Here is a 15,307-nt window from a genome sequence, read left to right on the forward strand (position 1 = left end):
TCCCCTTCTCTTCTTCTCCACTATTGCTATTTTTTATCGTTTCTCTTCTTCTCTAAAGGGGGACCATGGTTATAAGGTCCCCCAAATCTCTCTCCCTATTTCTTCTCTTTCTTCTCGTGGCCTGAGGATGGGAATAGATTGCGCTGAAGGATTGTGCTGATAGACAGGACTGAAGCCTGACACCAGTGCCACCTACTTGCCTAGCACCACCCCCTGCTGACCTATACCTGTATTTTATAATCGGGTTTAGTATAAACCCATATATTTTGAGTGCCGCTAATCATAATGACGTGACCTATTAAAATATTATTATTTTTACATAAAACTATTTTTTGTCGAAAAAATAAGGTGGTGTCGCCTATGCAGCATCCTTCACCCCTCAAGCGTCCTATTTTCGTATATAATTGCACATACACATTATTTTCGAATTTAATTTTTTATTTTATAATATTGGTGTAAAAAAGCTGCATAATATGTAAATTAGCCAAAATCTAGTATTGTATTTGCATAGTATTTATTTGAGAAATAGTATTTATAATTTCTTAAAATTCTTTTTATCATGTCTATAATATATCTAGTGATTATATCATTATGTGAACCGCTTGGTACGACACAAGCGAATGCAATACGACAATCAATACAATGAAAAGAAAAAGAGTCAAAATGACTCCCAATAATGATTTGCCACGTCATCATCACTTTTGTTATACTACTGTTTCTTTTCCAACGACTAAGCTCAACGGTCTCAGCTCTGAAATATCATCCAACCTCTTCCTTGACTTGGATTATTAAAACCCCCAAAATCCCAACGTACGGATTTCACATTCCAAAATGTTACTTAAATTATTCCCAATTCCGTTGTTTTTTATCTTAACTTTCTCCATTTCAGTAGAATCAAGATGCACCAGAAGCTGCACGGCCTTAGCATCCTACTACGTTCCGCCAAACTCAAACTTGACCTTCATATCCGAGCTTTTTAATTCGACCCTTGTTCCTTCCTCCACGTTAAATTTCGACTCAATCCTCAGTTACAACAAACAAGTTGCCAACAAAGACAGCGTCGACAGTGGTACTAGACTCAATGTTCCTTTCCCTTGCGATTGCATCAACGGCTCATTACCCGCCCACGAGTTCAGCTACAGAGTTAGGTCACACGACACTTACGACAAGATCGCCACAGAATACTACTCGAATTTGACGACGGTCAATTGGTTGCAGCCGTTCAATACCTATCCGCCGACGAATATACCCGATACTGGGACGGTTAGGGTGGTGGTTAATTGTTCGTGCGGTGACGCTACTATTTCGAAGGATTACGGGCTGTTTGTTACATATCCGCTCCGACCGGGGGAGAATTTGAGTTATGTCTTGACTCAGGCGAATCTGTCATCGGATTTGTCGGGGTTGGTGCAGAGATACAACCCCGGGGTGAATTTCAGCTCAGGGGCTGGTCTGGTATTTATCCCGGGAAGAGGTGATTTCTTTTAACATTTTTTGTTTAATTTATAGGTAAGTGAAAATGGAATAATTTTGTTGTAGGATTTTATTGTCCATACGGAGCAGATTTGCTCTCATTAGCATTTTTGATTGATTTTGTGTTTATAGGCAACTATATTTTTATTTAGGAAATAAAAAGGCTTTTTGTTGTTGGGGGGGGGGGGAAGGATTCACTCTATAGGAGTGGGGTTGATCAAACGGAAAGTTTAGCTGAAAGCCATGATTGTTGTGCTACTGTATAAAGTGATGGGGCGTTCATTGCGTTTTCTAAAAGATGAGTTGTTTTCACTGTCATCAACAATTACAAGCATCTTCATTTTGCTCAGCATGCTCCGTGTCCAATAATCATTCAGATCGATTTTTGGGAACATTTATGCCTGAGAATATTGCAAACTAGTTTGTTCTTTCAGATTACCCACGGCCACTGGAGTTCTACAATATAGTTAACTTGTTGATTTTAAACACCTAGGGCAAGGCATTATGCTTTCTTACGCCGACTGTCATGAATGAATGTAAATTCACCTCACTGAAGGAATTTCTTTTTCTTGTACAGATGCGAATGGTAATTTTCCACCCATCCAATCAAGGTAGCTAACGCAGCTTTAAACTTTAAAAATAGTTTGTTGTATTATTATCATTTGTTTCAACTTTGAATCCTTACATTTTCTGAATCAGTTTATTCGTTCTTTCTGTTTTGCAGCGCAGGTGATTTTGCATTCCGTGCACGTTGCTTTTGTGATGATTATGACATTGGGATTCTGAATGACCGGAAACCTTTTATACTTTGAGCTTATATGTTGTTTTTACATAATCAGGAAATTCGGGTGGAGTTATTGTTGGGATCTCTATAGCAGCCATAGTGGTATTGCTGTTGCTGGGAATTGGTGTATATATTGGATTTTTCCGAAAGAAGGTAAAGGGAGAAACATTATCCTCGACAGACTCCCAAGATTTATTAGCTCAAGTTGGAAATGGTAACCCTGCTGCTTCTCTTTCCCCTTTTCCTTTTAAATGTAATTGTGAGATTTTGGCCAACTAAAGATTATTTCACAAATTTATTTTTTTCACAAGTGTTTTATACTGTGCTGCCAGTTGAATCCCTGAAAACATAGGTGATGAATTAGCAAACCCGCTAGATATACGGCCCTTCATTCCAGAATGTAGAGCAAAAGAACATGCTTGGTCTTATTTCTAATCCCCAATAGTTCTCTATTCAAGAATTTGCACCTTAAATTCTTGCTGAGAGATTGGGATTATCTATTTGTTAGTTACAAAAACAAAATCACACTGTACTTTGCTAGTAAATCTTGATTACGTTAATCTCAATTGCTGATTGGTCCCTGCTTTTTTTTCTTCTCTATCTTTCTTTTGTTGTTGGGAACTGTTTAGCTTTTGGAAGTAAAGCAGCGGAATCAACTCCGGCTGTTGCTGCTTCTCCAGGCCTTACTGGCATTTCCGTTGACAAATCAGTTGAGTTCTCTTATGAAGAACTTGCCCTGGCGACTGATAATTTCAGTATGGCTAAAAAGATTGGTGAAGGTGGTTTTGGGGCTGTTTACTATGCAAATCTGAGAGGCGAGGTTTGTAGTTGTGTATCTTTTGTTTTTATTATTAAATTATAGAAAAAAAATATCTGTTGGGTGCTTCTGTTCACGTTAAGTAAGTAATCGTTAGCTGTCTTGTACTTATTGAATATGGACTAAGCTTTAGGGACTGTCTCAAAGTTTGGCATGTTACTTTAAAATAACTAGGTTGCCCACCAGAACTGTCATATAGAGAGAAAAATTGTAGATTGGAGAAGAGATCACTTGGGTCTCAAAGTTTGGCATGTTACTTTAAAATAACTAGGTTGCCCACCAGAACTGTCATATAGAGAGAAAAATTGTAGATTGGAGAAGAGATCACTTGGGTTTCTTGCTAATATTGTTGAGGGAAAGAAAAACCTTTTTCTAGCCACATATTAGAGTTTAAGAGGATGAGAATTCAGAATACCACAGTTTGGTGGATGTTCATTTGCATCTTTAATTTGCTTGCATTTCTGTCCAAGATTTTGTAATGTACTTTATGTGGATGGTTGGATATAGAGCTCAAGCCTGATTGCTAGAGTTGAGCATCTAAACTAACGAGGAATGCACGTGAAAGATGCATGAATGTGATGTGTCCTATATTAGGAAGCACAATTTTGCCACTTCTTACATTTAAGAAATACAATAAAAATACATATGCAGGCAAGTATTTTTTGTTGGTTTGGGGATAAAATAAACTTATGAGAAATTAATGAAGGTTTCAAGGCGTATATCGGTGCCACTTTCTTTAAAGAGTTACTGGCAAATGAACTTTGAGGATACAATGAAACCCAATGATTGTCTACATTTTGCAGTGACGGAAACATTCCACTTAGCACTAAGCAGAGCGAAACAAGGATATCAATTTCTATCTATAAAGAAATTTTGCCATAATTTTCTATAGAATAATCTAAGAATATAAAAGATGGTGGGGGAATAGAAAAAAACTTTTGATGTGTTTTTAAGATGTGTAAGGTAAATGGAATTTGGCTCCTATTTCTAAAAGTTCTCATATCTCTTTAGGAATACAACTATCTAAATGGATAGTCATATCTTTTAACAATAAATATAATTATTTAATAGATATCTACCTGAATAAGTATGACTATTTGTTAATAATCAAGTGACATAACTTTTGAATTTAAGAGACATAACTAATCATTATAAATAGTGACAACTTTTGGTTAATAATCAAGAGACATAACTTTTGGTTACTTATAACTTTTCATTTGCAATTCTTGAAACACTATATATTGAAAATGTTCCAACATTTTTCTGAATTGGTAGATTACTTTGTGTTTTTTACAGTTAATATCCCTGCATCAATGAATCATTGCCATCTTGTGTTGATTCCATATGTCACATCTCTTTATTAATTATTGTGCAGGAAGCTGCAATCAAGAAGATGGATATGCAGGCAACCAAAGAATTTCTAGCTGAATTGAAGGTTTTGACACATGTTCACCACCTGAACCTGGTAATGTACTTTCTTTTTCTCATGCTTCGAAGGCAGATATCTTTGAATAATTGTTTTTCATTAACTAGAAAACATTTCTTAAATGTTATTTTTATCTGAGTCTAGAAAACATTTTCTTAATATTCTAGGTGCGGCCCATAGGCCTTAAGCCGAGGGCCAGATTTTTGTTCTCTGTAGTTCAATGAGTCAGAGGAGTTGTCTATATCCACATATGGCACAGTTTTTCATGCATTATTTGCCCTAACTCTTATTTTCCTTAATGTTAAGAAACTTAATACAGATAATTGGATGGAGTTTATGGTATCATGCAGAATTATATTCTCACTGAGTCTACTATACATATCTTTGCAGTCGTGACAATGCACAAGTAATTAAGTTGTTTAACTTTTCAATCATTATAGTGGAATTCATTGGCCATCCCTTTTTTCATTTATAAGTTTTTCTTCCTTTATAAACATCCTCTTTCATCTATGACCTTCTATAATTCCTATTTTGGTTATTTATCTTCAAAGTGAATATTAATGTGTTTGTCCAATACAGGTGCGTTTAATTGGATACTGTGTTGAAGGCTCTCTTTTCCTAGTGTACGAATACATTGAGAATGGCAATCTAAGTCAGCATTTGCGAGGCTCAGGTGAGGTTTCTTACGCAGAAACTATCCCAAATGCAATTGATTCAGAGCAGCACTAATGGGATTCTGTTGTTTATTTCCAGGCAGGGAGCCACTTCCTTGGTCTACTCGAGTGCAAATTGCCCTCGACTCAGCCAGAGGTCTTGAATATATTCATGAGCATACTGTCCCTGTTTACATTCATCGGGACATTAAATCAGCTAATATATTGATAGACAAAAAGTTCCGTGCAAAGGTTATTCATTCCTGATCTCTCATCAGGTCGACTGTTTGAAAGCTTCTTGTTATAATTGCACTTTAATCAATTTTTAACATCAATGCAGGTTGCAGATTTTGGATTAACAAAACTGACAGAAGTTGGAAATTCATCCCTACCCACACGTCTTGTTGGGACATTTGGATACATGCCACCAGAGTAAGATAAATTTTGTTCTTATTAATTCCAAGTAATTTGTAACTCGTTAGCTGCTGTTGTTTAGGACCAGCCATAAGTTCAACAACTGGCTAGACTAATTGTCTCCTCCTCAGTAGGTTTATAGGCCAATGATCCTTTATACAAAATATTAGCTGATTTGGTGTGTCTACGTTGGTATCTTCGTTTTCCACAAAATTGTTCTAATTAATTTGAAGTAATTTGTAAGTTACTAGCTATTGTTGTTAAGGACAGGCCATAAGTTCAACAACTGGCTAGACTCTCCTATCCAGTAGGTTTATGACCATAGAGGCTAATGATCCCTTATACAAATTACTAAGCTGCATGATATGTCTACCTTCGTATCTAGTTTAATGTTAGCAACTTAGCAGCAACTGCTGTTAGAGACCAAATATTTTGTAAATTGCCTCTAGTCAATGAATTTGCGACTGGAGGAGCTTCAGATAGTTTGCATAATATTTGGCTTGGATATTGTAATTCATAATCTTCTAAATTAAATCAAACAGAAGTAGGCATAGGAACCGAAACCTATAGAATTACTTCGGCTAGGTTTGATTTTCTAAGTTGGTCTTTAACTTATGTTATGTATGACTCGTATTTCAATTCTGTTTTTTTTTATAAAAATAATATTAAAGAATTAATTCATTACAAAAATAGATGTTTGCTACTGTAGTTTTGAGTGTTGCCTAATAAATTGTCGGTACCGTGAATTTTTTTAAAAAATTTGACAGAAAAAAAAAAGAAAAAAAATTGTGGTGCCGTATGATATATTAACGGCACCGGTAAATTTTTAAAAAAATTCTGATAGCAAAAGAAAAAATGAAAAAGTGAAAAAAAAAATTAGTTTGTGGCTCCAAGACAATAGCTTTTTTCCATCATTTAATGCCTTAATGGTTTTTCCATGCATTTTAATACCTTAACAACTTCTTCTTTTTGTTTTGCCGATTGAGTCTTAACTTGATTGATATAAACATTATCCTAAATTTAGGAGGACATGGGTTTGAGTATGCTGAAGCGCATTAACCTCTTATCTATAGATTGAGGCGGGGTTATTAGTAGTAGTTCTAGGCATTGTGTCAAAAAAGAGCAGATATTATCAATACATATAATGAGGTTGTTAAAAAAGAAACAATTTTTTTTAAATCAAGGGTGCCGCCAATTAAAACAATATTTTTTTTTACTTTTTCTACTTTTTTTTTTCTTGTCAAATTTTTTTATTTCATTGATGTCGCTAATATGTCAAGCAGCATCCAAAATTATTATAACAAATATTCCATTTTTCGTAATTAATTTGTTCTCTCACTTTATTTTTGTAATTAATTAATTTTTTAATATTATTTTTATAAAAAAACCGTAAAAGGGGAATCCAAAAATGGTTTAAATGATTGTGAATCAACTTAGAAGACACAAACACCCACTTGGCCGAAAAAAAAAAAAAACAGACACCCATTAACAATTGGTAGTGAGGTTGTACAACAAAAAAGGGGGAGGATGTAGAACATAGTTCTGCAGCATTATAGACATGAATTAGCTTTCAATTATCATGCTTTCTAAAGCCAGATGCTATTGACAGAAAACACTAATTCTCTTCTTTATTATGGAAACGAACCAATTACTATTTTTTAACCCCTAGGTTGTCCAGTTCATATTTATTACATATGGGATAAAATCTAAAAATTTGGTAGTAAAGAAGCTCTAGAAAAAACAAGAAAAAACTTTCTTAATTAAAGCCTTGTTTGCTTCCTAAGAAGCGGGTATGCCACCAAGGAGTTTGCCATCTTTCTTTAAGGTTGGTGTTTTAAAAAATGGACTAACTTTATCCATTTTGTCTGCAGATACGCTCAATATGGTGATGTTTCTCCTAAAATAGATGTATTTGCCTTTGGGGTTGTGCTGTATGAACTGATTTCTGCTAAAGAAGCTATTGTCAAAGCAAATAGCTCCCTTGCTGAATCGAAGGGTCTGGTTGCTCTGGTTAGTATCGTTTAAATCCCTTTATTCCAATTAATGAATAGTGGTGACAGATGAGCTAAATTCCAAAGGTACTTTTTTTTTTTGGTTACAATTGGAATGTGATTTGAGCAAAAAACATTAAACATTAAGATGCTATACGCATATCTTGAGTAATTCTTTTAGGAAATCAATTTTAATAAATGGAGACCCTGGTTAATATTTTCTCCTTGTCTCCTTGTGCAGTTCGAGGATGGTCTTGATGAGCCTGATCCTAAAGCAGGGCTGTGCAAACTTATTGATCCGACGCTTGGAGATAATTACCCACTTGACTCTGTATTCAAGGTGAGAGCAGTTCCTGGGGAAATTATATGCATGTGGATTTTCTTTCACGATTTTGATATGACAAAACAAAGGTGGCTGTTTTTATATTGCAGATGGCTCAGCTTGCCAAAGCTTGCACCCAAGAAAACCCTCAACTACGACCAAGTATGAGGTCAATAGTGGTTGCCCTAATGACTCTTTCGTCCACAACAGAGGATTGGGATGTTGGTACTTTCTACGAAAATCAAGCTGTTGTCAACCTTATGTCTGGACGATAGATCAGCGAACAGGAATGAATGGTAGTAAGACCTTTGTTGCTGTGAATTACAGCTCTTTTCCTAATGGAAACACCGAGATTTACTTCTTGGCATTTCACACTAAAATTGAGATCTATTTTTGCAAGATATTCTAATGATGCCATTTGTTTTTAGTATATATAAGATAAAAGTGTATTATAAGGGTATAGTAAAATGTTTTAGAAAAAGACACTTATCCTTGTTGAATTGATAAAATCTCAATTATAAAAAGACACTTATCCTTGTTGAATTGATAAAATCTCAATTATAATCATAAATTTTTTATTTATACTTTTTTGTCATCTTAAAAAATTTCCTTATTAATGTGATTTTCAAGATGTATTGCATATGTTGAATATAAAGTGGATTAGAATAACATTTTTTTAGGGGAGGAGAATTGGGTTGTTCATTTTGAGCCCTTTATTTAATGTTAATTAAGATTTCAATTTATGTATCCGTTTGGGTTTTTATCAAATATAATTCAGCATTCTCACTTCCAAGGATTTTATACTTTATAAGGAGCTTAGGTTAGAAGGACTAGTAACTGGTCAAATAACTGTTCTTTTTTTTTTAATTTGGACCAAATTAATTTGATATTTAAAAATAAATAAATAAAATTAATATGATCCTAATTGTTACTTAAAAAATATATAAAAAAAACATAAGTTTTATGGTTAATTCCATCCAAAGTCTCTAAATCAGGAATCTAGATTATATTTATATTCAAATTTCAAAATATTTTAATTCAATCTTTAAATTATAAATAACATTTCAAATAATCACTCTAATGAATTTTCAATTAGATGTTAATTATGTGCCAACATCTTACTAAAACATCCTTTTATCTTTCGTACTTCCCTTTTTTTTTCCTTTTTCCTTTTATTACTACTCCTTTATACGTTTTTTTTTCATAAATAAATACAAATAGAAATAAATAACATTTCATCTTTTGCTTTGCTCAATGACAGTGTCAGCCTCCAAGTTGGCTATCACCTGCCTTTTTTCTCTCTCATCAACTTTTTTCTTCTTCTTCTTCTCATTCATTACCATCAACCCTTTTCTTCTTTCTTTTTCTCATTCACTACATATGGTTTTTTTTAGTTCGCAGATATATTTTGTGGGTATCTTTGCTGTCTTCGCAAGTTGTGATGGACAAATAACGATGTCTGTCGTCAGCTAAAACTCCACTGGCCACCAGTAGTTTTTTCCGAAAAGTGGGTGACTCTTCGTCAACTTTTTAACATGTTTCTAAAAGTATTTTAGAATAAAAAATGATTTCACGTGTCGATTTGGATATATGTGGTATGTTTTTTGTTTTATCATTGTTTAATAAATCTTCAGCTTTAGAAGCTTTTGTCTGCTATTGTAGCACTTTTCTTGGTCTTGCTTATGCATGTAATCTTAATTTTACAAGTGATTTTAGGGAGATTTTGTTGTTGTCCTCTCTAGTTTGGTGAATGCTCGATTCTTTTGTCGATTTTTTGCTTGCCACTTTGGACCACGCGGGATTGATTTCCTTATCGTATTAAGCGCTTGCAATCACTCCAGATATGTAGTACTTGAGTTATGACAAAGTCAATTGTTAACGTGTCATAATGTTCTATTGATACTTAGGCTAAAGCCTTTGTTGTGTTGATGGAGCTTGTCTTTCACGATACGAGTGTTTGATAATTTTTCTCTGAATTGTATGGTTCCATTAATTGAATAAATTAATGAATTTACCTTTCAAAAAAAAGTGTTTATATTTGGTTAAATTATGCTATTACTCTCTACACTTTATAAAAGAATTTTTTTAATTTCTATACTTTACTTTAGTTATGTTTAGTTCTTGTACTTTTTAAATATTAAAACTTCAGTTATCACCAAACAATAATTGTTAAATTCATTAAATTAAGTTATGATATTTCGAATTTTGTTGCTGATGCGGTCGTTGAAAGCACCAAAAATATTCTATCCCTAATAAATAATGAAAAAGAATAGTAAAAGGAAAGTAGAGTCAAATCCTCAGGGACTGGATTTGCACAATATCTTATTCCGTGAAATCCCAGGCAGAATCTTGCCCAAGAAAACCTACATTCCTGAAAAAAAATAAAAAATAGCAGAATTAAAGGTTTGGAATTGGAAACGAAAAATAAAAAAATAGAATTAAGAATATTGAATAAAAAATTTGAGGAATTAAAAATAGAGTTGAGAGAAAGGAAATTCTTATGGGAGATTCCAGCCTCCAGTTGTCTTGTTCCGCATTGGGTTCAATCCTCGGCTTTTAGATGATTCTTCCCAAATCAAATAAGCCAGTTATAGTGGAAGAGGACACCTACGACCACCAGCTCCAAGGATTTAGACTTACGATTTGGCGGAACCTGACTCTAGCCAACAATCGCTTCTGTGGGATCGTCTTATGCTAGATCAACACTTCTCAATGGCAAATCCCACGCCATTTTGTCTCTTGGGCTCGCTAACCTTTGACGCAGTAAGCTAACAAACTGACTGTGCTACCTTTTCAAAACATACAAAGTGGCCGCCTTTGCATACATTGAAAAGCTTACTTCTTAAGGGATATGGACGGAAGCGTCAGCCCCGTAGTGTGGAGAAACGATGAATACTCGTTAAGAAGGCTAAGTACGGATTCTAAGCCTCGTGAATCCTTTTGGGGATTTTTGACAACCTTTGGCTAGATAGATTTAGTGGCTCATGGTTGTGGTGGAAAAGAAAATAAATAAAATAAAAATGGAGATTTTATTGAAAAAAAATATGAGAAGAATAAAAGCCTAGACTTTTAGAGAGAGTGTTTACAGAAAAAATAAAAGATGGATCTCTTTTGAGTCACTTTACCCCCTATTTATAGTGCTAGGGGAGATAGTCTAATCCTACTTAAATTCCTAAAAGATAAATACATTTAATTGAAGATAAATCAAGATAAATAAAATAAAATTCTAAAAATAATCATTAATAATTAACTCAATATTAATTATCCTAATATAATTAAAATAGAGTTTAATAGAATAAAATCTCTTCTTTTTGCATTTCAACCATTGTGTCCTCCATGCTTGCACTTTTGGCACCAACTTTTTCTTGTGTCGCACATTGGCCCATTTTATCCCTAAATTCACGCTTTTGGCCCTTAATTTTACTTTTGCCTCAAATTTAGTCCCTATGAGATAAAAGATCATAAATAGCTTAAATTAGCAGGATCATACTTAGAATAAATACATAATTAATACATAAAAATACGTTATTCTAGAGTGTTATCAAATTTCCCCTACTTAGCCCATGCTTGCCCTCAAGTATGGTTCCTATCTACTGTGAAAGTTAGATTCTGCCATAAAAGAAATACCACTCCAAAATTTTATAAAAATTAGTCAAAATGCATATGAAAAATAAAGACAACCCTAAGCTTGCTTTAAGTAAAACAGAAAAAGTTTTCCAATTAATACACAAAAAAATTAGAATCGGCTTGAATTATTTAATGAAAATTAGGTAAATTACCAAACCTACCAAGACACCCTATTTGCTTCCTCCTTTAGTCTCCAAATTATTATATTTTTTTCTTTTTTTTTCTCTTTTTTTTATTATGCTTTAGGAATATACTAAACCTTTTAAACCGAAGAAAGATGACAGCCAAGCACCCCACCCCGGTTACTCAGCCCAGCAGACTCCTAATTTATTATATATTTTTTCTTTAGAACACATCGAACCTTTTGACGCGAAGAGTGATGACAACCAAGCACCCCACCCCTGTTACTCAGCCCAACATGTTCTTAAAAATTAATTCCGGTTAGTGGAGTTTTACCTAGCACGTCACACAACCTTTTGACGCGAAATAGGATGACAACCCAAGCACCCTACCCCGGTTACTCAGTCAGTCACGTTTTTAAGCTGCACTCATAACCACGGAAACATTAAACGACATTTTAATAATAACTTTTTTATGAGGACTTTAGAGAAATAATAATAATCAAGTGTAAAAAAAATAAGTTTCAGTAATTACCTTAATAGTCATCAACATATTTTAGCATGCAAACATATTAAATGTCCACTTTGTATTAAACTTGATCAATTTTACGAAAAGCAAGATAAAGTTAACTCTATGAGTCACAATTATTTTTAGCCTAATAAGAATAAAACAGTGGAGATGGCATCAATTATGGAAAATCCGTAATTTCCTCAGAAAATAAGAATCATGCTTGTAGGTCAAACAGTAGGCAATTCTTGGTAAAAATCTTGGGCATGAAAAATGGCAGGAAGTTGGGCCATATATATACATTTAGAGCTCATTGCCATCATATGCGATCGACTGCAAGAATTATATATACATTACTAAATGAAGAAATAAATGGGCCCATGAAATCGATGCCCCATACATCAAAGATTTCGCATACATGAATCGGAGAAAGGGGCATTTGATTTTGTTTAGTGATGTTACCTGTATGTTAGCACCTATCGCAAGACTTACAGAAGTTATATGCATCTCGGAAAATTGTAGGCCAATATAGCTCACATTCTAACACCTTATAAGCGGTCCACTTAGGGCCAAAGTGACCTCCGCAAGCTTTAGCATGACAAAAATTAAGGATAGAAGTTACCTCAGTTTCTGGAACACATCTTTGTATTATCTGGTCTGAACAGTGTTTCCATAAGTATGGGTCATCCCAAATGTAATATCGAGCGTCGCATCTAAGCTTGTCCCTCACGGAACGTGCTAACTTAGTGGGTAATGATCCTGTCCTATAAAGTTTACTATATCTGCATACCAAGGCAGACGTGTCTTGGTTGAGAATAGGCTCTCCTCAGGGAATTCTTCCTTAATAGGGATGTTGTCAAAAGGTATTTTTATTCTGCTTAAGTGGTCAGCCACTAAATTCTCGCATCCTCTTTTGTCTCGAATCTCGATGTCAAATTCTTGGAGCAGCAAAATCCACCTAATGAACCTCGGTTTTGCTTCCTTCTTCGAGATCAAGTACCTGAGGGCTGCATGATTAGAAAAAATAATTACTTTAGATCCCAATAAATAAGGTCGAAATTTGTCTAAAGTAAATACAACGGCTAAGAGTTTTTTTTCTGTAGTGGTATAGTTGCTCTGCACAGCATCTAGGGTTTTCGAGGCATAACATATGACATGTGGTTCTTTGTCTATCTTTTGCCCCAACACGGCTCCTACACTGCGCTCGCTGGCATCACACATAATTTCAAATAGGTATTTCCAATCTAGTGGTTGCACTATAGGAGCGGAGACTAACTTTTGCTTGAGTGTATCAAATGCCTCCTTACATTTTGGGTCAAACTCAAATTTCTTATCCTTCTACAACAACTCACACAATGGTTCAGCTACCTTCGAGAAGTTTTTTATGAAGTGCCTGTAAAACCCTACATGGCCAAAGAAAGAACGAATCTCCCTCATAGTGGAGGGATAATGCAAAGAATTTACAATATCAATTTTGCCCTTATCGACCTCAATTCCTTTAGATGAAACAACATGTCCCAGAATTAAACCCTTATCTACCATAAAATGACACTTTTCATAATTCAAGACAAGATTAAATTCTATGCACCTACTCAGAATTATCGTTAGGTTTTTAAGGCATTTATCAAAACAACTCCCATATATAGTAAAATCATCCATAAAAATTTTGATAATTTTTTCTACATATTCAGAAAATATACTCATCATGCATCTTTAGAAGGTGGCCGGCGCATTGCAAAGACCGAATGACATCTTTCTGTACGCAAATGTACCGAATAGGCATGTAAAAGTGGTCTTTTCTTGGTCCTCCGATGCGACTAGAATTTGAAAGAAACCTAAATATCCATCAAGACAACAAAAGTGAGTTTTTTCGGCTAATCTTTCAAGCATTTGATCTATAAAAGGAAGAGGCAAATGATATTTTCTAGTGTATGAGTTCAACTTCCTGTAATCAATGCAGACGCGCCACCCATTTTGTACTCGGGTAGGTACCAAGTCACCTTCAGCATTTTTCTTTACTGTCACGCTTGTTTTTTTGGGCACAACTTGAACCGGACTTACCCACCTATTGTCGGAAATAGGGTAAATTACGTCAACATCCAAAAGCTTGATTATTTCTTTTTTTACTACCTCTATCATATTCGAATATAGCCATTTTTGTGCCTCTCGCCTCGATTTTGTGTCTTCCTCTAAGTAGATCCTGTGTGTGCACGTCAAAGGACTTATCCCTTTTAAGTCTGCAATCGTCCAGTCAATTGCCTCCTTATGACTTTTTAGTATATGAATCAAACTTTCCTCTTCATGTGTAGAGAGTCTATTGGATATTATGACTGGTAGGGTATTACCCTTCCCCCAAAATACATATTTCAGATGCTCAGAAAGCGGTTTCAACTCCAACTCTGGCGCATGTATAACAGAAGGTAATAGTTTAGTATTTGGAGATAAGAACTCATTAACAAATTCAAATTCCTCAAGTTAAAATTATCTCCATAAATTGACTCAAAATTTTCTTTCACAAAAGAGTCAATTATGTCGATACGATTTACGCTCAAGATTTCGCTTGGATGGCTAATGGCATCGTAGACATTAAACTTTATGATCTTCCCATCAAACTCCATCGTGAGAGTTCCACTTCGAACATCAATTTTTGTACTAACTGTACTAAGGAACGGTAGACCCAATAGGAGATCTGAAGATCCAGAAGTGTTATCCTCTTCCATTTTGATCACATAAAAATCTACAGGGAAAATAAGCTCGTTAATTTTTACCAAAACATCCTTGAGTACTCCTTCTGGATGCACAACAGACTTGTCCGCCAATTGAATGATAACACCTGTTTTTGTCAAAAAACCCGCGTTAAGTGATTCATAAATAGAATACAGCATTACATTTATAGAAGCCCCTAGATCACACATAGCCTTCTTAATTCCCAGATGGCCTATTTTGCATGGTATTGCAAACATGCCCTTATCCTTGCATTTTGCTAACATTTTCCGCTGTAACCCTGCGGATACATTCTCACCAACATTCACCATTTCATTACCTGTTAATTTCCGCTTGTTGGTGTAAAGCTCTTTAAGAAATTTAACATATCGCGGTATTTGCTTGATGGCGTCCAACAGCGGAATGTTGATCTCGACATTCCTAAATGTTTCAAGGATTTCCTTGTCCTC

General features: G+C 34.7%; 1 protein-coding gene across 3 annotated transcripts; it reads left to right on the plus strand.

Moving 5' to 3' along the window:
* The first annotated feature begins 683 nt into the window (after positions 1-683).
* On the plus strand, positions 684-9,895 carry LOC107912640 (chitin elicitor receptor kinase 1). Of its 3 annotated transcripts, none has more exons than XM_016840914.2 (13): positions 684-1,474; positions 2,051-2,084; positions 2,198-2,202; positions 2,313-2,471; positions 2,887-3,077; positions 4,450-4,539; positions 5,080-5,173; positions 5,254-5,405; positions 5,494-5,585; positions 7,439-7,577; positions 7,800-7,898; positions 7,991-8,176; positions 9,275-9,895. In XM_016840914.2, exons 1-12 carry the CDS (start codon positions 832-834, stop codon positions 8,153-8,155), a joined length of 1,863 nt encoding a protein of 620 aa, XP_016696403.2. In that variant the 5' UTR covers positions 684-831; the 3' UTR covers positions 8,156-8,176; positions 9,275-9,895. The 3 variants fall into 3 exon arrangements, with proteins under 3 accessions (XP_016696403.2, XP_016696404.2, XP_016696402.2); XM_016840915.2 differs by having other exon boundaries at positions 9,282-9,800; XM_016840913.2 differs by lacking the exon at positions 9,275-9,895 and having other exon boundaries at positions 7,991-8,462.
* The last annotated feature ends 5,412 nt before the right edge of the window (positions 9,896-15,307 follow it).

Source organism: Gossypium hirsutum, chromosome D11 (genome assembly GCF_007990345.1).
Source record: "Gossypium hirsutum isolate 1008001.06 chromosome D11, Gossypium_hirsutum_v2.1, whole genome shotgun sequence".
Classification (NCBI taxonomy): Eukaryota; Viridiplantae; Streptophyta; class Magnoliopsida; order Malvales; family Malvaceae; genus Gossypium; species Gossypium hirsutum.